A 26,560-nucleotide genomic window follows, 5' to 3' on the forward strand; every position below is an offset into this window, starting at 1 on the left:
ACTTCGAGTTACTTGCACTTCATAAGGAGATGTTGAAACCGGAAATAAATGTCAAATATACTCATTTATGTAAACCCAGCATTAAGCCTACAGAGTATTTATTTGGTGACCTGAGTACTACAGTTAAAAAACTGGATGAGGAAAGGAAGGCTACGGCAGGCTTATTTAATTTTAAGTCGTACCAACCAAAGACCAGGTCCAACAACTACAGATACCAGCCATACAATAGAAATGGCAAACCTTTTTTAGGTCAAACCCGGCGACACAAATGGTCAACAAACAACTACAACCAGACCAAATTTTATCAGGGGAAAAAGGACCTAAAACAACAGCCGAAGAGGTATGAGTCGATTGATAATATAAGTATTTCTCCTAACAATAAGGTTAACAAACATAATAACCTTGACATAGTAGGAGGTCGACTCAGGTCATATATACATAGGTGGAAAAAATATACTTCGGATCCATACATCCTAAATGCGGTTTCAGGATATAAAATAGAGTTTGATAAAGCCATAATACCCTACCACCTAAAAGGAAAAATACCTCATCCATACAAACTCAGCAACATGGATATGGAGGCTATTGATGATCAAATAGTTAAATTGATATCAAAAGGGGTGGTCAAACCAGCCATGTATGAACATGACCAGTTTGTATCAAATATTTTTACAAGGCCAAAGAAAGATGGAGGGTTCAGAATGATATTAGACCTCTCTAAATTAAATGAATATGTGACATACAAACATTTCAAAATGGAAATGTTTGGAAATGCATTGACACTAATTTCACCAGGTGTATATATGACGTCAGTCGACCTCAAAGATGCATATTTTACTGTACCCATAGCAGAGTCGGACACTAAATATTTAAAATTTGTTTGGAAAGACAACCTGTATAAGTTTGTCGCATTGCCTAATGAGCTTAGCTCAGGGCCTAGACTTTTCACGAAATTATTGAAGCCCCCAATTGCGTTTTTGCGCAGCAGAGGGCATATTCTGTTGGTTTACATTGATGACATTTTGTGTATAAACCAGTCAGAAGACTTGGCCGGCGGTACCGCCAGGGAAACTAGTGAACTTCTAGCCTCATTGGGTTTTATCATTAATAGAGAAAAATCAGTAATGAATCCTACGCAGATCATAACCTTCTTGGGATTTGAAATAAATTCTATAAGTATGACGGTTTCCCTTCCATATCACAAGAAGGAGGAAATTAGAGTTCAAAGTAAACACATACTTACATTAAGTCATACTACCATTAGGAAAGTTGCGCAATTTTTAGGCAAAATTATAGCAACACTACCTGCTGTAGAGTATGGAAAGCTTCATTATAGGGCACTAGAGAAGGAGAAAATACTAGCTCTAAAAATAAATAAAGGCCATTACGATAGGCCTATTAGTATTTCCGTCAATGGACGGGACGATATTCTTTGGTGGCAAAATAATGTCAAAGACGCATATAAATTGATATATCATGGGTACCCCGACCTAACAATTGAGACAGACGCTAGTGGTCTAGGCTGGGGTGCCACTGATGGACATACCCACACAGGGGGAAGGTGGATAAACAAAGACCTAGACATTGCATATGCTACAGGGGCACTAAATATTAATTACTTAGAATTGCTGGCTGCTTTTTTCGGCCTTAAAGCATTGTCCCGTGAGAGAAAAGCTAAGCACATAAGGTTGAAGGTTGATAATACCACGGCTGTAGCTTACATAAACAACATGGGCGGCGCAAAATCAATTGCGTGCAATAAAATTTCAAAAACCATCTGGTCTTGGTGCATTGAGAACAATTTTTGGATAAGTGCAGAATACATCCCAGGTAGAGATAATATAATAGCTGATGCAAAGTCTCGTCAGTTTAAAGATGAGACAGAATGGATGCTTAACAAAGAATTGTTTATAAAAATCACTAAAACATTCGGCGAACTGGATATAGACCTATTCGCTTCTAGGCACAATGCACAGCTTCCGAAATATATATCATGGAAACCGGACCCAGTTTCAATTGGTCCTCTGCCAAGCTCTATGCTTTCCCGCCGTTCTGCCTTATAGGTAGATGTTTGCAAAAAATATTGACAGATAATGCCATAGTTATCATGGTGGTCCCAAACTGGCCAACACAGTATTGGTATCCTAAATTACTATCAATGATGGTTGGGGAACCACTGAGGTTTAAGAATACCAAACATGCCTTAACATTACATGGTTCAGATGATTGTCATCCCCTTTTTAACAGACTTAACCTTTTTGCCTGCAGGCTATCAGGGCGGAACTCTACAACAAAGGAATAAGCAATACTGCAGCAGACGTCATTCTGCAATCCTGGAGACGGTCAACGTGGAAGCAATATAACTCACAGCTAACAAAATTTATAGACTTTTGTGAAATCAGAGGAATCACATGGCAACAGCTAAACACCGGTCACGTCCTCGATTTCTTGATAAAGCTGAAGGACGAGGGCTTAGGCTATAGTACTATCAGTATGGCGAAAAGCGCAATTGTAAACTTTCTCGAAATCTTAGATATAAACATGAAGGAGTCTATTGAACTGAAAAGATTTATGAAAGGGTTATTCAATTTTAACCCACCGACTCCAAAATATGCACAAATTTGGGATGTTCGCTTAGTTACAGACTATCTGAGGCGAACAATTAACGACGATACATTATCGCTTAAAGAATTTACCATAAAAGTAGCATTGTTATTAGCATTATTGTCCTCAAGTAGGCTTCAAACCTTATATAATTTCAAATTTTCAAATATGAATATCGAGAATGAAGCAATCACCTTTTACATTTGTACATTACTAAAAACTAGCAGACCAAACAATACAGGTCAACTGGTGGTTTTCCACAAAAGTGAAGACCCTGCCCTATGTCCGGTCAGAACAATTCTAAAGTACAGGGAAAAAACTAGTAATTTAAGGGAAAATAAGGACAGATTTTTTATATGTCATAAGAAACCGTATGCCGAGGCATCAAAAGACACAATTGCTCGATGGATAAGGACAGGTTTATCAGAAGCAGGAGTAGATACAACAAAATTTAAAGCCCATTCGGTCCGAGCGGCTGCATCTTCATCAGCAAAATTAAGGAATGTCCCGGTTGACTTAATAATGAAAACAGCTGGGTGGAGAAACGAACATACACTAAACAGATATTATAATAAGCCTATAAAATTTGTAGAAAATCCGTCATTTCAACAGGCACTGTTGAGAAAAGTTGATTCATCAACTCATTAATATTGGTTGTGTTTGTTGTTGGCTACTACAAATAGCCCCTGTTTGCATTTTGAACCAGTTTAATATTGTTGTTTAGTTTTCTAATTGATGTTTTTAGGGTGAGAATCCTAAAACGTTGGACTATTGATTATAAGCAAAATAAATGCTTTATTATTAATACAACACGATAGTTGTCATATTTAAGTTGCCCGTTAGGCAAACATCCTTATGAATGAATGTAGACTTTTGGAAATAAAGTTGTTTTATTGAAACTAACATTTCCGTCAATTATTTGGTTTACAGTTGTTGGCTTTAAACATCTCAGTTTACAGCGAACGTATATGAAATAAAATAGGAAGATTAAACGAGACTTACCTGTAAGTTGAAGTTTGATCACTATTTTATGAATATGTGAGTGAGGTGTAAACTGCCCGCCTCAACCCACCCCAAGTAAAACAATTATTATTATAGAACAATGCAGGTTATCATATATATACTTATCGCTGCAAATTATTACTCTGGACATGTTTGATTTAAAGTATGAGGGTGCGCGTGCGCATCGGGATCTCAGTTTACACCTCACTCACATATTCATAAAATAGTGATCAAACTTCAACTTACAGGTAAGTCTCGTTTAATCTTCCTATTATACTGTGTATACTATATATGAATCGAAATAATAGAATTCAGCAATAACAACATATCATATTCTTCAGTTCAGGTCATAATGCCAACGTGAACACTTCCTTTTGTCCTCAACCTATCCCTTAATGTTAAAAGGTACGTCGTTACACGTTCATGTTGCACCACTTGCGCGGCGGATAACCAAACTCGTCAAAGTGACGAGTTACATGTCTAGTTAGTTATCCGTATTGAGCAGATAACTCCTTGTAACTGTACTGTTTCATCATCTTTTTTTGGTTATCCGCAACTTAGTTGCAGGATAACCTATGTGATTGTAAATATCTTTTTTTTTCATCTTCTTTGTTATTAGTTATCCGCTTAGTAGCGGATAACTCCTTGTAATCGTCCTGGATCTTTTTTTTGGTTATCCGCACTTGGCGGATAACCCCTTGTTATTGTCAGGATCTTTTTTTGGTTATCCGCAACTTAGTTGCGGATAACCCTTGTTATTGTCACGTTTCTTTTTTTATCTTCTTTGTTATTCTTCTTTCTTTCCCAGAATTTTGTGTCACGCATATCTGTCATTCTTGTAAACATAACATTTCATAACTTGGTCAACATATGGACATTTACATGAAGTTGTGCACCTCCATATTTTTAATGACGTTAGAGTCGCGCAGCGTAAGTTACGCGCGATTTTATGAATTTCAATGATTGATCATAGATTATAAACCAAAAGTCATTTTGTATTGACACTTGGTGAACATTTAAGTCATATCAAGGGCGAACTTTCTATGGATTAAAAATGGCATGTTTCACAAGAAGTTACGCGTGCACGCGCATTTAAAATTTTAAAATGCGCAAAATTAATTTCTAATCAACTTTCTACGCTGATCATGACATTTTGAGCATGTCAAAAATTCCGACGCGCGCGAAAAAATTTACGCGTAAGGTGCGCACGGAGCATGAAAATCATGTGTTTTTCTCTTGAATTATAATTTTACAGTCTTTCCTAGTCATTTTGAAAAAGATTGACATCATTTCAAATTAAAATGACGTCATACGAACAGGTTGATTTAGACCATTTGCGCGCGTTTTAGTTGCAAAAGTGACAAAATATTGTCAAAATTATGCCTATTTTTAATCTATTATAGCTCCTCAGGATCATACATGACCCCCATTTTTTTTAATTTAATATGTAAGCAGATATGTTGTAGATATGAATTCAACCAGAATCTTTACCCCTCGGATGTTATGACGTCATCGTATGGCCACACGAATGTAAAATATAGGATTTTTTACTCTTTCGTTATTGCTCATCACATTAAATAGAGCGCATCTCACTTTTACGTGCCCAAAATTCTTCAAATTTGTTTTAATGTAATTATTTAGATAATTATCTTCTAAAATTGTTATCTTTATATGCCAATTTGATGACGTCACCATGTTAATAATTGGATTTAAAAGATGGGTCTCGTAATTTCGTCTATGCTACTCTGTATATAACATACAGTGTATTCTGTAAACACTGTAATATGCTGTATGCTACAAAATAGGTACAATTCAGCACTGTAAACATTCTTAATTCATGTCATAGGATGGCATAATAATTGTTGAAGTTTATATAGTTTAAAGTATGTGCATGTTGCATTTGCGCGGATAACCCGAACTCGTCAAAGTGACGAGTTCAAATCTAGTTGGTTATCCGCAACTTAGTTGCGGATAACCCTTGTGATTGTAAATATCTTTTTTTTCATCTTCATCATCTTCTTTGTTATTCTTCTTTCTTTCCCGGAATTTTGTTCGCAGCGTATCTCTAATTATGGTCAACATAAGATTGCATAACTTTGTCATAAGATTTACCTGTAGCTGTAGATGTGCAAGAAATTTCGTTATATGACGTTAGAGTCGCGCAGCGTAAGTTACGTGCGATTTTATGAATTTTAATGATTGATTATAGATTATATACCAAAAGTCATTTTGTATTGACACTTGGTGAAAATTTAAGTCACATTAAGGGCAAACTTTCTATGGATTAAAAATGGCATGTTTCACAAGAAGTTACGCGCGCACGCGCATTTAAAATTTCAAAATGCGCAAAATTAAGTTCTAATCAACTTTCTACGCTGATCATGACATTTTGAGCATGTCAAAAATTCCCACGCGCGCGAAAAAAATTATGCGTAAGGTGCGCACGGAGCATAAAAATCATGTGTTTTTCTCTTGAATTATGATTTTACAGCCTTTCTTAGTCATTTTTAAAAAGATTGACATCATTTCAAATTAAAATGACGTCATACGAACATGTTGATTTAGACCATTTGCGCGCGCTTTAGTTGCAAAAGTGACAAAATATTGTCAAAATTATGCCTATTTTTAATCTATTATAGCTCCTCAGGATCATCCACGACCCCCAATTTTTTTAATTTAATAGGCAAGCAGATATGTTGTAGATATAAATTCATGCAGAATCTTTACCCCTCGGATGTTATGACGTCATCGTATGGCCACACGAATGTAAAATATAGGATTTTTTACTTTTTCGTTATTGCTCATCACATTAAATAGAGCGCATCTCGCTTATACGTATTCCATTTCCTCAGATATTTTAATACTGTCTAGGTCAATCAACTATCTTTCGCATGACTTAAAAATATTTAATTTTTTTATGACATTATCATGTCTAAAAATGTAAATAACGTGGGTCACCTATTTTCATCTTTACAGTAAATTTCAATCTGTTATAGCTCGTCAGAATAAAAAGTGATAATCATGATTAAAACGTTTTCTGGAAGCTATTGGATTGTAGATACAAATTCATGTGAATATTTTGCCAATCAGATTTTGTGACGTCATCATATGGCCAGTTGAATTCAAAAAGTCATATTTTCATCTCTTGCGTAAAAGTTCATTGCGTTTAAACGAGAGCGCATCTCACTTTTACGTGCCCAAAATTCTTCAAATTTGTTTTAATGTAATTATTTAGTTAATTATCTTCTAAAATTGTTATCTTTATATGTCAATTTGATGACGTCATCGTGTTAATAATTAGATTTAAAAGATGGGTCTCGTAATTTTGTCTATGCTACACTGTATATAACATATACAGTTTATTCTGTAAAATACTGTAATATGATGTATGCTACATAATAGGTACAATTCAGCACTGTAAACATATTTATTTCATGTCATAGGATGGCATAATAATTGTCGAGGTTCATATGGTTAAGAATGTGCATGTTGCGTTTGCGCGGATAACCCGAACTCGTCAAAGTGACGAGTTCAAATCTAGTTGGTTATCCGCAACTTAGTTGCGGATAACCCTTGTGATTGTAAATATCTTTTTTTTCATCTTCATCATCTTCTTTGTTATTCTTCTTTCTTTCCCGGAATTTTGTTCGCAGCGTATCTCTAATTATGGTCAACATAAGATTGCATAACTTTGTCATAAGATTGACCTGTAGCTGTAGATGTGCAAGAAATTTCGTTATATGACGTTAGAGTCGCGCAGCGTAAGTTACGTGCGATTTTATGAATTTTAATGATTGATCATAGATTATAAACCAAAAGTCATTTTGTATTGACACTTGGTGAAAATTTAATTCATATCAAGGGCGAACTTTCTATGGATTAAAAATGGCATGTTTCACAAGAAGTTACGCGCGCACGCGCATTTAAAATTTCAAAATGCGCAAAATTAATTTCTAATCAACTTTCTACGCTGATCATGACATTTTGAGCTTGTCAAAAATTCCCACGCGCGCGAAAAAAATTACGCGTAAGGTGCGCACGGAGCATGAAAATCATGTGTTTTTCTCTTGAATTATGATTTTACAGTTTTTCCTAATCATTTTAAAAAAGATTGACATCATTTCAAATTAAAATGACGTCATACGAACACGTTGATTTAGACAATTTGCGCGCGTTTTAGTTACAAAAATGACAAAATATTGTCAAAATTATGCCTATTTTGAATCCATTATAGCTCCTCAGGATCATCCATGACACCCAATTTTTTTAATTTAATATGTAAGCAGATATGTTGTAGATATGAATTCATGCAGAATCTTTACCCCTCGGGTGTTATGACGTCATCGTATGGCCACACGAATCTAAAATATAGGATTTTTTACTCTTTCGTTATTGCTCATCACATTAAATAGAGCGCATCTCGCTAATACGTATTCCATTTCCACAGATATTTTAATACTCTCTAGGTCAATCAACTGTCTTTCGCATGAGTTAAAAATATTTTAATTTTTATGACGTCATCATGTTTAAAAATGTAAATAACGTGGGTCCCCTATTTTCATCTTTACAGTAAATTTCAATCTGTTATAGCTCGTCAGAATAAAAAGTGATAATCATGATTAAAACGTTTTCTGGAAGCTATTGGATTGTAGATACGAATTCATGTGAATATTTTGCCAATCAGATGTTGTGACGTCATCATATGGCCAGTTGAATTCAAAAAGTCATATTTTCATCTCTTGCGTAAAAGTTCATTGCGTTTAAACGAGAGCGCATCTTTCTTTTACGTTTTCAAAATTCTTCAAATTTGTATTAATGTAATTATTTAGATAATTATCTTCTAAAATTGTTTTCCTTATATGTCAATTTGATGACATCATCGTGTTAATAATTGGATTTAAAAGATGGGTCTCGTAATTTCGTCTATGCTACACTGTATATAACATACAGTGTATTCTGTAAATACTGTAATATGCTGTATGCTACAAAATAGGTACAATTCAGCACTGTAAACATACTTCATTCATGTCATAGGATGGTATAATAATTGACGAAGTTCATATAGTTTAAAGTATGTGCATGTTGCGTTCGCGCGGATAACCCGAACTCGTCGAAGTGACGAGTTCAAATCTAGTTGGTTATCCGCAACTTAGTTGCGGATAACCCTTGTTATTGTCACGTTTCTTTTTTTATCTTCTTTGTTATTCTTCTTTCTTTCCCAGAATTTTGTGTCACGCATATCTGTCATTCTTGTAAACATAACATTTCATAACTTGGTCAACATATGGACATTTACATGAAGTTGTGCACCTCCATATTTTTAATGACGTTAGAGTCGCGCAGCGTAAGTTACGCGCGATTTTATGAATTTCAATGATTGATCATAGATTATAAACCAAAAGTCATTTTGTATTGACACTTGGTGAACATTTAAGTCATATCAAGGGCGAACTTTCTATGGATTAAAAATGGCATGTTTCACAAGAAGTTACGCGTGCACGCGCATTTAAAATTTTAAAATGCGCAAAATTAATTTCTAATCAACTTTCTACGCTGATCATGACATTTTGAGCATGTCAAAAATTCCCACGCGCGCGAAAAAATTTACGCGTAAGGTGCGCACGGAGCATGAAAATCATGTGTTTTTCTCTTGAATTATAATTTTACAGTCTTTCCTAGTCATTTTGAAAAAGATTGACATCATTTCAAATTAAAATGACGTCATACGAACAGGTTGATTTAGACCATTTGCGCGCGTTTTAGTTGCAAAAGTGACAAAATATTGTCAAAATTATGCCTATTTTTAATCTATTATAGCTCCTCAGGATCATACATGACCCCCATTTTTTTTAATTTAATATGTAAGCAGATATGTTGTAGATATGAATTCAACCAGAATCTTTACCCCTCGGATGTTATGACGTCATCGTATGGCCACACGAATGTAAAATATAGGATTTTTTACTCTTTCGTTATTGCTCATCACATTAAATAGAGCGCATCTCACTTTTACGTGCCCAAAATACTTCAAATTTGTTTTAATGTAATTATTTAGATAATTATCTTCTAAAATTGTTATCTTTATATGCCAATTTGATGACGTCACCGTGTTAATAATTGGATTTAAAAGATGGGTCTCGTAATTTCGTCTATGCTACTCTGTATATAACATACAGTGTATTCTGTAAACACTGTAATATGCTGTATGCTACAAAATAGGTACAATTCAGCACTGTAAACATTCTTAATTCATGTCATAGGATGGCATAATAATTGTTGAAGTTTATATAGTTTAAAGTATGTGCATGTTGCATTTGAAAAAAGCTTTTTTTAAACAATCATAGATTCTAAACTACGAGGTGAACTTTTTTTAAATTACATATTGTGGAAGGTGATGAGTTGTAGATCTCGGATCATGAATCAATATGGCTAACCGGACATTGTGACGTCATCGTATGGCCAGACGAATGTAAAATATAGGATTTTTGTCTCTTTCGTTATTGCTCATCACATTAAATGGAGCCCATCACGCTTATCTGTATTCCTTTTTCTCAGAGATTTTAATATTGTCTGGGTCAATCAACTATCTTACGCATGAGTTAAAAATATTTTAATTTTTATGACGTCATCATGCCTAAAAATTTAAATTACGTGGGTCATTAATTTCATCTTTACAGTAAATTTTAATCTGTTATATCTCAGAAGAATAAAATGTGATAATCACGATTAAAACGTTTTTTGGAAGCTATGGGATTGTAGATACGAAATCATGTAAACTTTTCGCCAATCGGATGTTGTGACGTCATATGGCCAGTTAAATAAAAAATGTTGTATTTTCATCTTTTGCGTCATAGTTAATTACATTTAAAAGAGCGCGCATCAATATTTCACATATTCAAATTTCTTCTACATGTTAATATGTTTTTGCTGAGATAATTGGAATAAATAGCGGGTCCCGTAATTTCATCTATTCTACACTGTATGTGATATGTACTATATGACACAAAATAACAGAATTCAGCAATAACAACATATCATATTCTTCAGTTCAGGTCATAATGCCATAATCTTTTTCTGTGTGCAATATTCCAACGTATAAAGTGCACATGGCGTTTGTGATGCGGATAACTAACTTGTCAAAGTGACGAGTTTCATGTCTAGTTCTTCTTTCTTTCCCGGATATTTGTGACCAGCATATCTCTATTGCTTGTGAACATAACTTTGTATAACTTAGTAAAAAGATTGACATTGAAGTGTAGATGTGCAGCCAAGCTTTTGGACGATGTCAGATCCGCGTTGCGTAAGTTACGCGCGATTTTATGAATTTCTATAACTGATCATAACTTTAGAACCAACAAATATTGTTTCATGAAACTTAATAAAATTATAATTCATATCATGGGTCAATTTTCTATGGATTAAAAATGGCATGTTTTACACGAAGTTACGCGCGCACGCGCATTTAAAGTTTCAAAATGCACAAAATTAATTTCTAATCAACTTTCTACGCTGATCATGACATTTTGAGCATGTCAAAAATTCCAGCGCGCGCAAAATAATTTACGCGTATGGTGCGCACGGAGTACGAAAATCATGTTTTTTTCCCTTGAATTGTAATTTTCCAGCCTTTCCTAGTCATTTTAAAAAAGATTTACATCATTTCAAATTAAAATGACGTCATACGAACACGTTGATTTAGACCATTTGCGCGGGTTTTAGTTACAAAAGTGACAACATATTGTCAAAATTAAGCCTATTTTTAATCTATTATAGCTCCTCGGGATCATCCACGACCCCCAATTTTTTTAATTTAATATGTAAGCAGATATGTTGTAGATATGAATTCATGCAGAACCTTTACAACTCGGATGTTATGACGTCATCGTATGGCCACACGAATGTAAAATATAGGATTTTTTACTCTTTCGTTATTGCTCATCACATTCAACAAAGCGCATCTCGCTTATACGTATTCCATTTCCCCCGAAATTTTAATATTGTCTACGTCAATCAACAATCTTTCGCATGAATTAAAAATATTTTAATTTTTATGACGTCATTGTGTCTAAAAACGTAAATAACGTGGGTCACTTATTTTCATCTTTACAGTAAATTTCAATCTGTTATAGCTCGTCAGAATAAAAAGTGATAATCATGATTAAAACGTTTTCTGGAAGCTATTGGATTGTAGATACAAATTGATGTGAATATTTTGCCAATCAGATGTTGTGAAGTCATCATATGGCCAGTTGAATTCAAAAAGTCATATTTTCATCTCTTGCGTAAAAGTTCATTGCGTTTTAACGAGAGCGAATCTCACTTTTACGTGCCCAAAATTCTTCAAATTTGTTTTAAAGTAATTATTTAGATAATTATCTTCTAAAATTGTTATCTTTATATGTCAATTTGATGATGTCATAGTGTTAATAATTGGATTTAAAAGATGGGTCTCGTAATTTTGTCTATGCTACACTGTATATAACATATACAGTTTATTCTGTAAAATACTGTAATATGGTGTATGCTACATAATAGGTACAATTCAGCACTGTAAACATATTTATTTCATGTCATAGGATGGCATAATAATTGTCGAGGTTCATATAGTTAAGTATGTGCATGTTGCGTTTGCGCGGATAACCCAAACTCGTCAAAGTGACGAGTTCAAATCTAGTTTTTCTGTATTCTTCTTTCTTTCTGTCATTTTTGTGTCTTGCGTAACTCAAAAACGTGTAAACATAACATTTCATAACTTTGTCAACATGTGGCCATTTACGTGAAATTGTGCACCTCCTATTTTGAATGACGTCAGAGTTGCGCAACATGACTTACGCGGTTTTTTACGAATTTTGCGTATTTAACATAGATCGAAAACCATATAACAATTTAATATGAAACTTGACAAAAGTTTAAGTTATATCTTGCGCTAACTGACTATGGGGAAAAAATGGCATGTTTCACACAAAGTTACGCGCGTTTAAAATTTTGAAATGCAAATAATCAATTTCTTATCAACTTTCTACGCGTTTCATGTAATTTTAAGCATGTAAAAAATTCCCACGCGCGCGCATTTTTTTACGCGCATAATGCGAACGTAGCGTTGAAAATAATTTTTTTTGCGTGATTTATGTTTTTTCAGCCTTTTCTAGTAATTTTACCAACTTTTAAACAATTTCGACTTAAAATTACGTCATACGGGCACGTTTAATTGGATAATTTACGTGCGTTTTTGATGAAAAAGTTAAAAAATTTGTCAAAATTCGTCAAAATTATGCCTTTTTTTAAACAGTCATAGATTCTAAACAACCAGGTGAACTTTTTTTTAATTACATATTCTGGAAGTTGATGAGTTGTAGATATCGGATCATGAATCAATAGGGCTAACCGGACATTGTGACGTCATCGTATGGCCACACGAATGAAAAATATAGGATTTTTGTCTCTTTCGTTATTGCTCATCATATTCAATGGAGCGCATCACGCCTATCTGTATTCCTTTTTCTCCGAGATTTTAATATTGTCTAGGTCAATCATCTATCTTACGCATGAGTTAAAAATATTTTAATTTTTATGACGTCATCATGCCTAAAAATTATAATTAACAGGGTTATTAATTTCATCTTTACAGTAAATTTTAATCTGTTATAGCTCGTAAGAATAAAAAGTGATAATTATGATTAAAACGTTTTCTGGAAGCTATTGGACTGTAGATACGAATTAATGTGAACATTTTGCCAATCGGATGTTGTGAAGTCATCATATGGCCAGTTGAATAAAAAAAGTCGTATTTTCATATTTTGCGTCATAGTTCATCACATTTAAACGAGCACGCATCCATATTCTACGTATTCAAATTTCTTCTACACGTTAATATGTTGTTGGTGAGATAATGTCCTTCCGAAATTGCTATCTTAGTGTTTAATTTTAATACTGTCGCCATGTTAAAAATTGGAATAAACGGTGGGTCCCGTAATTTCACCTATTCTACACTGTATGTAATATGTATACAGATTATACTGTATATACTATATGACACAAAATAGACTTCAGCACTAACAAGATATGATATTCTTCAGTTCAGGTCATAATGCCATAATCTTTTTCTGTGTGCAACATTCCAACGTATGACGTGCACGTGGCGTTTGTCGTGCGGATAACTAACTCGTCAAAGTGACGAGTTTCATGTCTAGTCTGTATTCTTCTTTCTTTCTGTCATTTTTGTGTCACGCATATCTCAAAAACGTGTAAACATAACATTTTATAACTTTGTCAACATGTGGGCATTCATGTGAAGTTGTGCACCTGCTATTGTGAATGACGTCAGAAATGCGCAACGTGACTTACGCACGTTTTTATGAATTTCGCGTTTTTAACATATATCGAAAACCATATAACAACGTAAATTGAAACTTAACAAAAGTTTAATTTATATCTTGCGCTAGCTGACTGTGGAAAAAAAATGGCATGTATCACACAAAGTTACGCGCGCACGTGCATTTAAAATTTCATAATGCGAAAAATCAATTTCTAATCATTTTTCTACGTGTTTCATGTAATTTTGAGCATGTAAAAAATTCCCATGCGCGCGCATTTTTTTACGAGCATGGTGCGAACGTAGCGTTGAAAACAATTTTTTTTTGCGTGATTTATGTTTTTCCAGCCTTTTCTAGTAATTTTACCAACTGTTAAACAATTTCGACTTACAATTACGTCATATGGGCACGTTGAATTGGATACTCTACGTGCGTTTTTTTTTATGAATTTCGCGTTTTTAACATATATCGAAAACCATATAACAACGTAAATTGAAACTTAACAAAAGTTTAATTTATATCTTGCGCCAGCTAACTGTGGAAAAAAAATGGCATGTATCACACAAAGTTACGCGCGCACGTGCATTTAAAATTTCATAATGCGAAAAATCAATTTCTAATCATTTTTCTACGTGTTTCATGTCATTTTGAGCATGTAAAAAATTCCCATGCGCGCGCATTTTTTTACGCGCATGGTGCGAACGTAGCGTTGAAAACAATTTTTTTTTGCGTGATTTATGTTTTTCCAGCCTTTTCTAGTAATTTTACCAACTGTTAAACAATTTCGACTTACAATTACGTCATACGGGCACGTTGAATTGGATACTCTACGTGCGTTTTTGATGAAAAAGTTCAAAAATTTGTCAAAATTATGCCTTTTTTTAAACAGTCATAGATTCTAAACAACGAGGTGAACTTTTTTTAAATTACATATTCTGGAAGTTGATGAGTTGTAGATATCGGATCATGAATCAATATGGCTAACCGGACATTGTGACGTCATCGTATGGCCACACGAATGTAAAATATAGGATTTTTGTCTCTTTCGTTATTGCTCATCATATTCAATGGAGCGCATCATGCATATCTGTATTCCTTTTTCTCCGAGATTTTAATATTGTTAAATAAAATAAGTCGTATTTTCAGCTTTTGCGTCATAGTTCATCACATTTAAAAGAGCGCGCATCTATATTTTACGTATTCAAATTTCTTCTACACGTTAATATGTTGTTGCTGAGATAATTTGCTTCCGAAATTGGTATCTTTGTGTTTCATTTTGATACCGTCGCCATGTTAAAAATTGGAATAAATGGCGGGTCCCGTAATTTCACCTGTTCTACACTGTATGTAATATGTATACAGATTATACTGTTTATACTATATATACTATATGACACAAAATTACAACATACCATATTCTTCAGTTCAGGTGATAATGTCATAATCTTTTTCTGTGTGCAATATTCCAACGTATATCGTGCACGTGGCGTTTGTCGTGCGGATAACTAACTCGTCAAAGTGACAAGTTACATGTCTAGTTAGTTATCCGCATTGAGCGGATAACTCCTTGTAACTGTACTAGATCAATTTCTATGTTTTTCTTCTTTCTTTCCTCCACTTTTTTGTGGCTCCTGTATCTCTGAAATGTGTTAACATAACATTTCATAAATTTATATGAAGTTGTGCAGCATGTATTTTTTAAATACGTCAGAGTTGCGCAACATGACTTACGTGCGATTTTATGAATTTCAATGATTGATCATAGATTAAAAACCAAGCATAATTTATTTTTTACACTTTGTGAAAATTTAAGTCATATCAAGGGCAAACTTTTTGTGGATTAAAAATGGCATGTTTTACAAGAAGTTACGCGCATTTAAAATTTCAAAATGCGCAAAATTTATTTTTAATCAACTTTCTACGCGTTTCATGTCATTTTAAGCATGTCAAAAATTCCCATGGATGCGCAAATTTTTGCGCGCACTGTGTACACAAAGCGTGAAATACGTCAATATTTTACGTAAATCATATTTTTCCAGTCTTTTATAGTAATTTTACCAAATATGGAACCATTTCGACTTAAAATTACGTCAATATGAGCACGTCGAATTGGACAATTTGCGCGTGTTTTTGATGAAAAAGTTCAAAAATTCGTCAAAATCATGCCCTTTTTTAAACAGTCGTAGTTTCTAAACTAAACAGTGAAAGTTATTTTTATTACATATTCTGGAAGTTGATGAGTTGTAGATATCTGATCATGCTTTAATATGGCTAACCGGACATTGTGACGTCATCGTTAGCCACGCGAATATAAAATATAGGACTTTTGTATCTTTCGTCATAGCTCATCACATTTAATAGAGCGCATCTCCACTTATCTGTTTTTCATTTTCATCCCGATTTTTATATTTTCTAGGTCAATCAACTATCTTTCGCATGAGTTAAAAATATTTTAATTTTTATGACGTCATCATGCCTAAAAATTTTAATTAACAGGGTCAATAATTTCATCTTTACAGTAAATTTCAATCTGTTATAGCTCGTCAGAATAAAACGTGATAATCATGATTAAAACATTTTCAGGAAGCTATTGGATTGTAGATACGAATTCATGTGAACATTTTGCCAATCAGATGTTGTGACGTCATCATATGGCCAGTTAAATAAAAAAAGTCGTATTTTCATCTTTTGCATCATAGTTCATTACATTTAAAAGAGCGCGCATCAATATTTCACATATTCAAATTTCTTAAACACGTTAATATGTTGTTGCTGAGATAATTTCCTTCTGAAATTGCTACCTTAGTTTTTCATTTTGAAACCATCAACATTAAAAATTGGAATAAATAGCGGGTCCCGTAATTTCACCTATTCTACACTGTATGTGATATGTATACAGATTATACTGTGTATGAAACAAAACAACAGAATTCAGCAATAACAACATATCATATTCTTCAGTTCAGGTCATAATGCCATAATCTTTTTCTGTGTGCAATATTCCAACGTATGACGTGCACGTGGCGTTTGTCGTGCGGATAACTAACTCGTCAAAGTGACGAGTTTCATGTCTAGTTAGTTATCCGCACTTGGCGGATAACTCCTTGTGATTGTATGGGATCATCATTTTTTTTTTTTCTGTATTATTAGTTAGTAGCGGATAACTCCTTGTAATCGTCCTGGATCTTTTTTTTTTCTTTATATTATTCTTCTTTCTTTCTCCTCCATTTTTGTGTCTTGCGTATCTCAAAAACTTGTAAACATAACATTTCATAACTTTGTCATCATATAGACATTTACGTGAAGTTGTGCACCTCCTATTTTTGAATGACGTCAGAGTTGCGCAACGTGACTTACGCGCAATTTTATGATTTTTAATGATTGATCATAGATTAAAAACCAAGCATAATTGTTTTTTGACACTTTGTGAAAATTTAAGTCATATCAAGGGCAAACTTTTTGTGGATTAAAAATGCCATGTTTTACAAGACGTTACGCGCGCATGCGCATTTCTCCTCTATTTTTGTGTCTTGCGTATCTGAAAAACGTGTAAACATAACATTTCATAACTTTGTCAACATATGGGCATTCACATGAAGTTGTGCACCTACTATTGTGAATGACGTCAGAAATGCGCAACGTGACTTACGCGCGATTTTATGAATTTCGCGTATTTAACATAGATTGAAAACCATATAACAATTTAAATTGAAACTTAACAAAAGTTTAATTTATATCTTGTGCTAACTTTTTGTGCACTAAAAATGGCATGTTTTACACGAAGTTACACGCGCACGCGCATTTAAAATTGAAAATGCGCAAAATTAATTTCTAATCAACTTTCTACGCTGATCATGACATTTTGAGCATGTCAAAAATTCCCACGCGCACGAACAATTTTACGCGCGTGGTGCGCACGTATCGCTAAAAACAATTTTTTTTGCGTGAATTATGTTTTTCCAGCCTTTTATAGTAATTCTACCAATTTTAAAACAATTTCGACTTAAAATTACGTCATACGAGCACGTCGAATTGTACAATTTGCGCGTGTTTTTAATGAAAAAGTTCAAAAATTCGTCAAAATTATGCCTTTATTGAAACAATCATAGATTCTAAACTACGAGGTAAACTTTTTTTTACTTACATATTCGGGAAGTTGATGAGTTGTAGATATCGGATCATTAATCAATATTGCTAACCGGACATTGTGATGTCATCGTATGGCCACACGAATGTAAAATATATGATTTTTGTCTCTTTCGTTATTGCTCATCACATTAAATGGAGCGCATCATGCTTATCTGTATTCCTTTTTCTCCGAGATTTTAATATTGTCTAAGTCAATCAACTATCTTATGCATGAGTTAAAAATATTTTAATTTTTATGACGTCATCATGCCTAAAAATTTAAATTACGTGTATACAGATTATACTGTGTACTGTAAAATGTATATACTATATGACACAAAATAGACAGAATATAGCACTAACAACATATCATATTCTTCAGTTCAGGTCATAATGCCATAATCTTTTTCTGTGTGCAACATTCCAACGTATGAGGTGCACGTGGCGTTTGTCGAGCAGATAACTAACTCGTCAAAGTGACGAGTTTCATGTCTAGTTCTTATTTCTTTCCTTCCATTTTTGTGTAGAGCGTTTCTCTAACATGTGTAAACATAACATTTCATAACTTTGACAACATGTGGGCATTTATGTGAAGTTGTGCACCTCCTATTTTTGAATGACGTCAGAGTTGCGCAACGTGACTTACGTGCGATTTTATGATTTTTTATGATTGATCATAGACTAAAAACCAAGCATAAATTTGTTTTGACACTTTGTGAAAATTTAAGTAATATCAAGGGCAAACTTTTTGTGGATTAAAAATGGCATGTTTTACAAGACGTTACGCGCGCACGCGCATTTCTCCTCTATTTTTGTGTCTCGCGTATCTCAAAAACGTGTAAACATAACATTTCATAACTTTGTCAAGATATGGGCATTCACATGAAGTTGTGCACCTCCTATTGTGAATGACGTCAGAAATGCGCAACGTGACTTACGCGCGATTTTATGAATTTCGCGTATTTAACATAGATTGAAAACCATATAACAATTTAAATTGAAACTTAGCAAAAGTTTAATTTATGACATTTTGAGCATGTAAAAAAAAATATTGTCAAAATAATGCCAATTTTTAATCTATTATAGCTCTTTGGGATCAAAGGTTACTCCAATTTTTTTAACTTATTATGTAAGATGATAATTGTAGATATGAATTCATGCAGAATTTTGACCTCTCGGATGTTATGACGTCATCGTATGGCCACACAAATGTAAAATTTAAGATTTTTGTCTCTTTCTTTATTGCTCATCATATTCAACAGAGCGCATCTCGCTTATACGTATTCCATTTCCCCCGAGATTTTAGTATTGTCTATGTTAATCAACTATCTTCCGTATGAGTTAAAAATATTTTAATTTTTATGACGTCATCATGTCTAAAAATGTAAATAACGTGGGTCACTTATTTTCATCTTTACAGTAATTTTCAATCTGTTATAGCTCGTCAGAATAAAAAGTGATAATCATGATTAAAACGTTTTCTGAAAGCTATTGGATTGTAGATACGAATTCATGTAAACATTTTGCCAATCGGATGTTGTGACGTCATCATATGGCCAGTTGAATAAAAAAAGTCGTATTTTAATATTTTGCGTAATAATTAAAAGGGTGCGCATCTATATTTTACGTATTCAAATTTCTTCTACACGTTAATATGTTGTTCCTGAGATAATTTCCTTCTGAAATTGCTATCTAAGTGTTTCATTTTGATACCGTCGCCATGTTAAAAATTGGAATAAATGGCGGGTCCCGTAATTTCACCTATTCTACACTACTGTATGTACAGTAAAATGTATACAGATTATACTGTTTGCACTATATGACACAAAATTGACAGAGTTCAGCACTAACAGCATATCATATTCTTCAGTTCTTGTCATAATGCCATAATCTTTATCTGTGTGCAATATTCCAACGTATGACGTGCACGTGGCGTTTGTCGTGGTGCGGATAACCTAACTCGTCAAAGTGACGAGTTTCATGTCTAGTATTATTAGTTATCCGCTTAGTAGCGGATAACTCCTTGTAATCGTCCTGTTTCATCATATTTTTTTTCTGTATTCTGCTTCTTTCTTTCTGTCATTTTTGTGCGTCGCGTATCTCTAAAATCACGCTTATCCGTATTCCAATTTCTCCAAGACTTTATTATTGTCTAGGTCAATCAACTATCTTTCGTATGAAAAAATATTTTAATTTTTATGACGTCATCATGCCTAAAAATTTTAATTGCGTGGGTCATTAATTTCACCTTTACAGAGTTGCGCAACGTGACTTACACGCGATTTTATGATTTTTTATGATTGCTCATAGACTAAAAACCAAGCATAATTTTGTTTTGACACTTTGTGAAAATTTAAGTCATATCAAGGGCAAACTTTTTGTGGATTAAAAATGGCATGTTTTACAAGAAGTTACGCGCGCACGCGCATTTAAAGTTTCAAAATGCGTAAAATTAATTTCTAATCAACTTTTTACACGACTCATGACATTTTGCGCATGTCAAAAATTCCCACATGCGCGCATTTTTTTTTTTTTTCGCATGAATTATGTTTTTCCAGCCTTCTATAGTAATTTTACCATTTTAAAACCATTTTTGACTTAAAATTACGACGTACGAGCACGTCAAATTGGAAAATTTGCGCGCGTTTTTGATGAAAAAATTCCAAAATTCGTGAAAATTATGCCTTTTTTTAAACAGTCATAAATTCTAAACTATGAGGTGAACTTATTTTTTAATTACATATTCTGGAAGTTGATGAGTTGTAGATATCGGATCATGGATCAATATGGCTAACCAGACATTGTGACGTCATCGTATGGCCACACGAATGCAAAATATAGGAATTTTTTCTCTTTCGTTATTGCTCATCACATTCAATGGAGCGCATCACGCTTATCCGTATTCCATTTTCTGCAAGATTTTAATACTGTCTAGGTCAATCAACTATCTTTCGCATGAGTTAACAATATTTAAATTTTTATGACGTCACCATGTCTAAAAATGTAAATAACGTGGGTCACTTATTTTCATCTTTACAGTAAATTTCAATCTGTTATAGCTCGTAAGAATAAAATGTGATAATCACATGTCAAAATTTCCCACGTGCGCGAACAATTTTATGCGCGTGGTGCGCAAGTAGTGCTAAAAGTATTTTTTTTTATTGAATTATGTTTTTCCAGCCTTTTATAGTAATTTTACCAATTTTAAAACAATTTCGACCTAAAATTACGTCATACGAGCACGTCGAATTGTACAATTTGCGTTTGTTTTTAATGAAAAAGTTCAAAAATTCGTCAAAATTATGCCCTTTTTTAAACAATCATAGATTCTAAACTACAAGGTAAACTTTTTTTTAATTACATATTCTGGAAGGTGATGAGTTTTAGATATCGGATCATTAATCAATATGGCTAACCGGACATTGTGACGTCATCGTATGGCCTCACGAATGTAAAATATAGGTCAACCAACTATCTTACGCATGTATTAAAAATATTTAAATTTTTAAGATGTCATCATGCCTAAAAATTTAAATTATGTGGGTCATTAATTTCATCTTTACAGTAAATTTTAATCTGTTATAGCTCGTAAGAATAAAATAAGATAATTTTCTTCCGATATTGCTATCTTAGTGTTTCTTTTTGATATCGTAACCATGTTCAAAATTGGAATAAATGGCGTGTCCCGTAATTTCACCTATTCTACACTGTATGTAATATGTATACAGATTATACTGTTTATACTATATGACACAAAATTTACAGAATTCAGCACTAACAACACATCATATTCTTCAGTTCAGGTCATAATGCCATAATCTTTTTCTGTGTGCAAAATTCCAACGTATGACGTGCACGTGGCGTTTGTCTCTTATTTCTTTCTCCCCCATTTTTGTGTCTCACGTATCTCAAAAATTTGTAAACATAACATTTCATAACTTTGTCAACATATGGGCATTTACGTGAAGTTGTGCACCTCCTATTTTTGAATGACGTCAGAGTTGCGCAATTGATTGATTGATTGATTTTATTCGATATTCATACATAAAAAGTTAAAATATACAATGTATAAAAAGAATATCTGGATAACCCATTAAGTCGACAAAAAAGTAAACTTATTTCCAATGGGGTCCAATCCGTAATGACTGAAAAGTGAGTGGTTGGGCCTAGTACAATTATCATTAAGTATGACTCAGTAAATATGAAAAGACAAGAAAATACATACAAGACAAGAAAACATCAAAAAACAATATTAAAAATAACTTAATTAAACTGAAATTCCAAGCTGTTCATTATTAAAATATTCTTTAAGTTTTATTTTGAAGGTTGCATTATTTTGTATTGATTTGAGTGAATACCTAAGAAATAAAAAGTCGTATCATTAACGCCAGTAGCCTTAGGAGTGACAAAATTAAATGTTGTACCCCTGGTGAAATGGTTATGATGATCAGGAATTAACAAAAAGTTATCCTTAAGGAAAGAAGGCGTATTAAAGTTATAACGAATTTTGTGAACATAATTTAATCTTAAAAACTTATTTCTGAGGCTGACATTAAGAAACCCAAGATCGGAAAGCTCTTTGGCACCTATGTGAGACCTCGGACCATCATTTAAAATGAAACGTGCCATCTTGTTTTGGGCAGTTTGTAATTTATGTTTAAGATTCTTATTGACACCGCCGTACCATGCCGAGGCAGAATAGTCAAATGTACATTGTATTAAAGCAGTGCTTAATAGTTTACGACATTTTTTATTCAAGCACGAACTTTGCCTATGTAAAAATTCAACCTTGACTTAACTTTACTGATAACACTAGTTGCAATAATATCACATGATACATATTGGTCTAAATCAATACCCAAATATTTAACTTGCTTAGTACTTTTGATTCTACAGAAAACTCTTTAACTTTGTTAAGCTTCGCTCTGCTACCAAAGATAATACTTTCGGTTTTGCCAACATGTAAAGATAATTTGTTTTCAGTTAACCAGTCCTGGCACTTAGCTAGGACAGTACTTAATTTATGAGCGATTTTTGTGGCATCGTGATGAGAATACAGAATCGTAGAACATCATAATCAATACAATTAGAAGCAATATCATTTAAATAACATAGAAAAAGAATAGGGCCCAAGATGCTACCTTGTGGTACACCATGAGTAACTATAAGAGGTTCAGAGCAGGTACCATTCACACTGACAACTTGTGTGCGGTTAGTGAGATAAGATTGAAACTAGTCAGTACACTTAAAACCCATGCATTTTAGCTTTTAATTATTAAATTAAAATCACATGATCGACGGTATCGAAAGCTTTTTGTAAGTCAATTAGAACCATTCCAGTAAGAAGGCCTTTGGACTTTTTTTTTTTTAAACCGTCGATGAGATTTATGAGGTTGCTTTCAGTTGAATGGGCCTGCCGAAAACCGGATTGATAGGCATAAAGTATATTATTTTTGGAAAGATACCTTTCAACTTGTATAGCTACAGATTTTTCAAGAATCTTAGATACCGTAGGCAGAATACTAATCGGCCGATAATTCTCAACACTTGTTCTAGTATTTTTCTTAAATAGAGGGGTAACTTTAGCAGTTTTAAGATCATGAGGAAAACAATTGGTTTTAAACGAAAGGTTAATGATATGAGCTATCGGTTCAGCCAAGATCGCACCGTCACGTAAAAATCTTGAGGGAATATTATCTAGACCGACGCTTTTGTTTACATTTAGGCTTTCGAGTTGAGTTTTAATAAATTCTATGGTAACAGGCTCTAGCTTAAACATTTTTCCTTTTAATTTAACGTAGTATTTATGAAGATCGTTAGTGGACATGGTGAAAAAACCTATGCATTTTGGGAGTTTTTTGAGTGTTTCACGAGTGTTGACGCAACATTCGTGAAAAACTCATTAAAACGAGAGGCAACGCCTTTTGGACAGAAAGTTTGTTTACCATTGTCATCGAGAACTATTTTAGTGTTTGTTTTACATTTCTTCTCGTATCCGAGCTGTTTGAGGGTTTTCCATAATTTTTTAGGGTTGTCTTTATTTTCATCAATCTTATTGAGAAAATAATTAGATTTAGCTTTTTTGATCAGCCGCTGAGCTTTGTTCCTAGAGGCACAATAATATTTGTATATATCTAGATTAGATTTATCTTTCTTGAATTGTTTTAAAAGTGTCTCTTACTTTGATTTCATTAGCAATTTCGGAGGTAAACCAGGGTGCTATGTTTTGTTTAAGTCTAACTTTTTTTATTGCCGCTATTGAGTCGATCACCTTAATGATGATATCTTTAAGAGTTAACCACGCGATATTTACATCGTCATTATTAGTGACAACAGACCAATCGATATCGTTAAGTGTTTCAAAATAGTTATTTACATTATAGTGTTTTAAAGATCGTAATTTAGCGGAGTTGTGTTCATTTTTATGAACATGAGACTTAGGTATTTTTCTAGTGCAATAAATAAGAAAATGGTCACTAAGGCCAATATTAATTACTCCAGATTGCTTCACATTATTTTGTACATTAGTAACAATGTGGTCCAAACATGAGCTTTTTTCTTTTCCTATTCTAGTTATATCCTTAATAATAGATAATAGATTCAAAATAGGCATAATTTTGACAATGTGACTTACGCGCGATTTTATGATTTTTTATGATTGATCATAGATTAAAAACCAAGTGTAATTTTGTTTTGACACTTTGTGAAAATTTAAGTCATATCAAGTGCAAATTTTCTGTGGATTAAAAATGGCATGTTTTACAAGAAGTTACGCGCGCACGCGCATTTAAAATTTCAAAATGCGCAAAATTAATTTCTAATCAACTTTCTACGCTGATCATGACATTTTGAGCATGTCAAAAATTCCTAGCGCACAAAAAATGTTACGCGTAAGGGGCGCACGGAGTATGAAAATCATGTTTTTTTTTCTTGAATTGTGAGTGTCCAGCCTTTCCTAGTCATTTTAAACAAAATTGACATCATTTCAAATTAAAATGACATCATACGTACACGTTGATTTAGACCATTTGCATGCGTTTTAGTTGCAAAAGTTACAAAATATTGTCAAAATTATGCCTATTTTGAATCTATTATCGCTCTTCAGGATCAATGGTTACCTCCAATTTATTTAACTTAATATGTAAGCAGATATGTTAAATATATGTAAATATGAATTCATGCAGAATTTTTTCCTCACGGATGTTGTGACGTCATAGGATTTTTGTCTTTTTCGTTATTGCTCATCACATTCAATGGAGCGCATCACGCTTATCCGTATTCCATTTTCTCCAAGATTTTACTATTATCTAGGTCAATCAACTATCTTTCGTATGAGTTAAAAATATTTTAATTTTTATGACGTCATCATGCCAAAAAATTTTATTTACGTGGGTCATTAATTTCATCTTTACAGTAAATTTTAATCTGTTATAGTTTGTAAGAATAAAATGTGATAATCACGATTAAAACGTTTTCTGGAAACTATTGGATTGTAGATATAAAATCATGTGAACATTTTGCCAATCGAATGTTGTGACGTCATCATATGGCCAGTTAAATAAAAAAGTTGTATTTTCATCTTTTGCGTCATAGTTCATTACATTTACTGAAAGAGCGCGCATCAATATTTCACGTATTCAAATTTCTTCTACACGTTAATATGTTGTTGCTGAGATAATTTCCTTCCGAAATTGCTACCTTTCGCGTTTTATTTTGAAACCGTCAATATGTTAAAAATTGGAATAAATAGCGGGTCCCGTAATTTCACCTATTCTACACTGTATGTGATATGTATACAGATTATACTGTGTATACTATATGACACAAAATAACAGAATTCAGAAATAACAAACTATAATATTCTTCAATTTAGGTCATAATGCCATAATCTTTTTCTGTGTGCAATATTCCAACGTGTGACGTGCACGTGGCGTTTGTCGAGCGGATAACTAACTTGTCAAAGTGACGAGTTTCATGTCTAGTTAAAATTGAAGTAAGCAAGCTCCCTTATAGAAATCGGGTATTTGACCCAAAGTAGCATGATTTGAAATATTCATTTTAGTCATACATATTTATTTTAGTAGAAACATGTAGTAAAGTGGAATGTAATACCAATTTCCAGGAACTGGTAATTCCTCAATCCAGGAAAGTTTCAATGAATTGATCATAGAATCCATGTCAGTAATCTTTAAACCTCCTTTCTCAATATTTGGTACAACTATATTAAATATTTATATTTTTTCGTTTTTGGCCATTTAATGACATCAATAATAAATAAAGGTATCCTAATTATCGTTGCAAAACTAAGGATACATTTCTGAAAACTAAGATTGCCAACTGTATATAACTTACAAAAAAACACTTAGAGTCATGCTTTTTATGATATAATGTATGGCTATATTAACTATATGTATTATTTATATATTCTATACTCGAGCACCCTTTTTAATTATTTATGTACTGTAGATGTACAAAATGATTTGTTAATGCTTTTTTACCTTTACAATATTAAT

General features: G+C 33.2%; 2 protein-coding genes and 2 long non-coding RNA genes across 5 annotated transcripts in view; 3 read left to right on the plus strand and 1 right to left on the minus strand.

Annotated features, from left to right (window-relative positions):
* The window catches only part of LOC144844733 (WD repeat, SAM and U-box domain-containing protein 1-like), a 200,410-nt gene that overhangs the window by 100,430 nt on the left and 73,420 nt on the right, over positions 1 to 26,560 (plus strand). The gene's annotated exons all lie outside the window — the stretch shown is intronic.
* LOC144844955 (uncharacterized) lies at positions 203 to 3,515 on the plus strand. The gene is made up of 2 exons (XM_078702074.1): positions 203 to 340; positions 2,269 to 3,515. The coding sequence occupies exons 1-2, from the start codon at positions 269 to 271 to the stop codon at positions 3,250 to 3,252; spliced, it is 1,056 nt and encodes a 351-aa protein (XP_078558200.1). The 5' UTR covers positions 203 to 268; the 3' UTR covers positions 3,253 to 3,515.
* Positions 7,103 to 18,587, plus strand: LOC144845240 (uncharacterized). The gene is made up of 3 exons (XR_013612517.1): positions 7,103 to 7,146; positions 16,983 to 17,068; positions 18,544 to 18,587. It is a non-coding gene; the product is annotated as an uncharacterized LOC144845240 (long non-coding RNA).
* LOC144845251 (uncharacterized) lies at positions 18,532 to 24,858 on the minus strand. Its single transcript, XR_013612520.1, has 2 exons — positions 24,678 to 24,858; positions 18,532 to 18,688 (listed from the first exon to the last, which is right to left on the minus strand). It is a non-coding gene; the product is annotated as an uncharacterized LOC144845251 (long non-coding RNA).

The sequence above is a fragment of the Antedon bifida genome, chromosome 1 (genome assembly GCF_963402885.1).
Source record: "Antedon bifida chromosome 1, ecAntBifi1.1, whole genome shotgun sequence".
In the NCBI taxonomy this organism is placed as follows: Eukaryota; Metazoa; Echinodermata; class Crinoidea; order Comatulida; family Antedonidae; genus Antedon; species Antedon bifida.

What these genes read in the sequence shown, in the direction of transcription:
- LOC144844955 (XM_078702074.1), top strand. Translation starts at nt 269, where the DNA reads ATGGTCAACAAACAACTACAACCAGACCAAATTTTATCAGGGGAAAAA. An exon ending in CTAAAACAACAGCCGAAGAG is followed by an intron (nt 341 to 2,268) that starts GTATGAGTCGAT and finishes TTTTGCCTGCAG; the next exon opens with GCTATCAGGGCGGAACTCTA.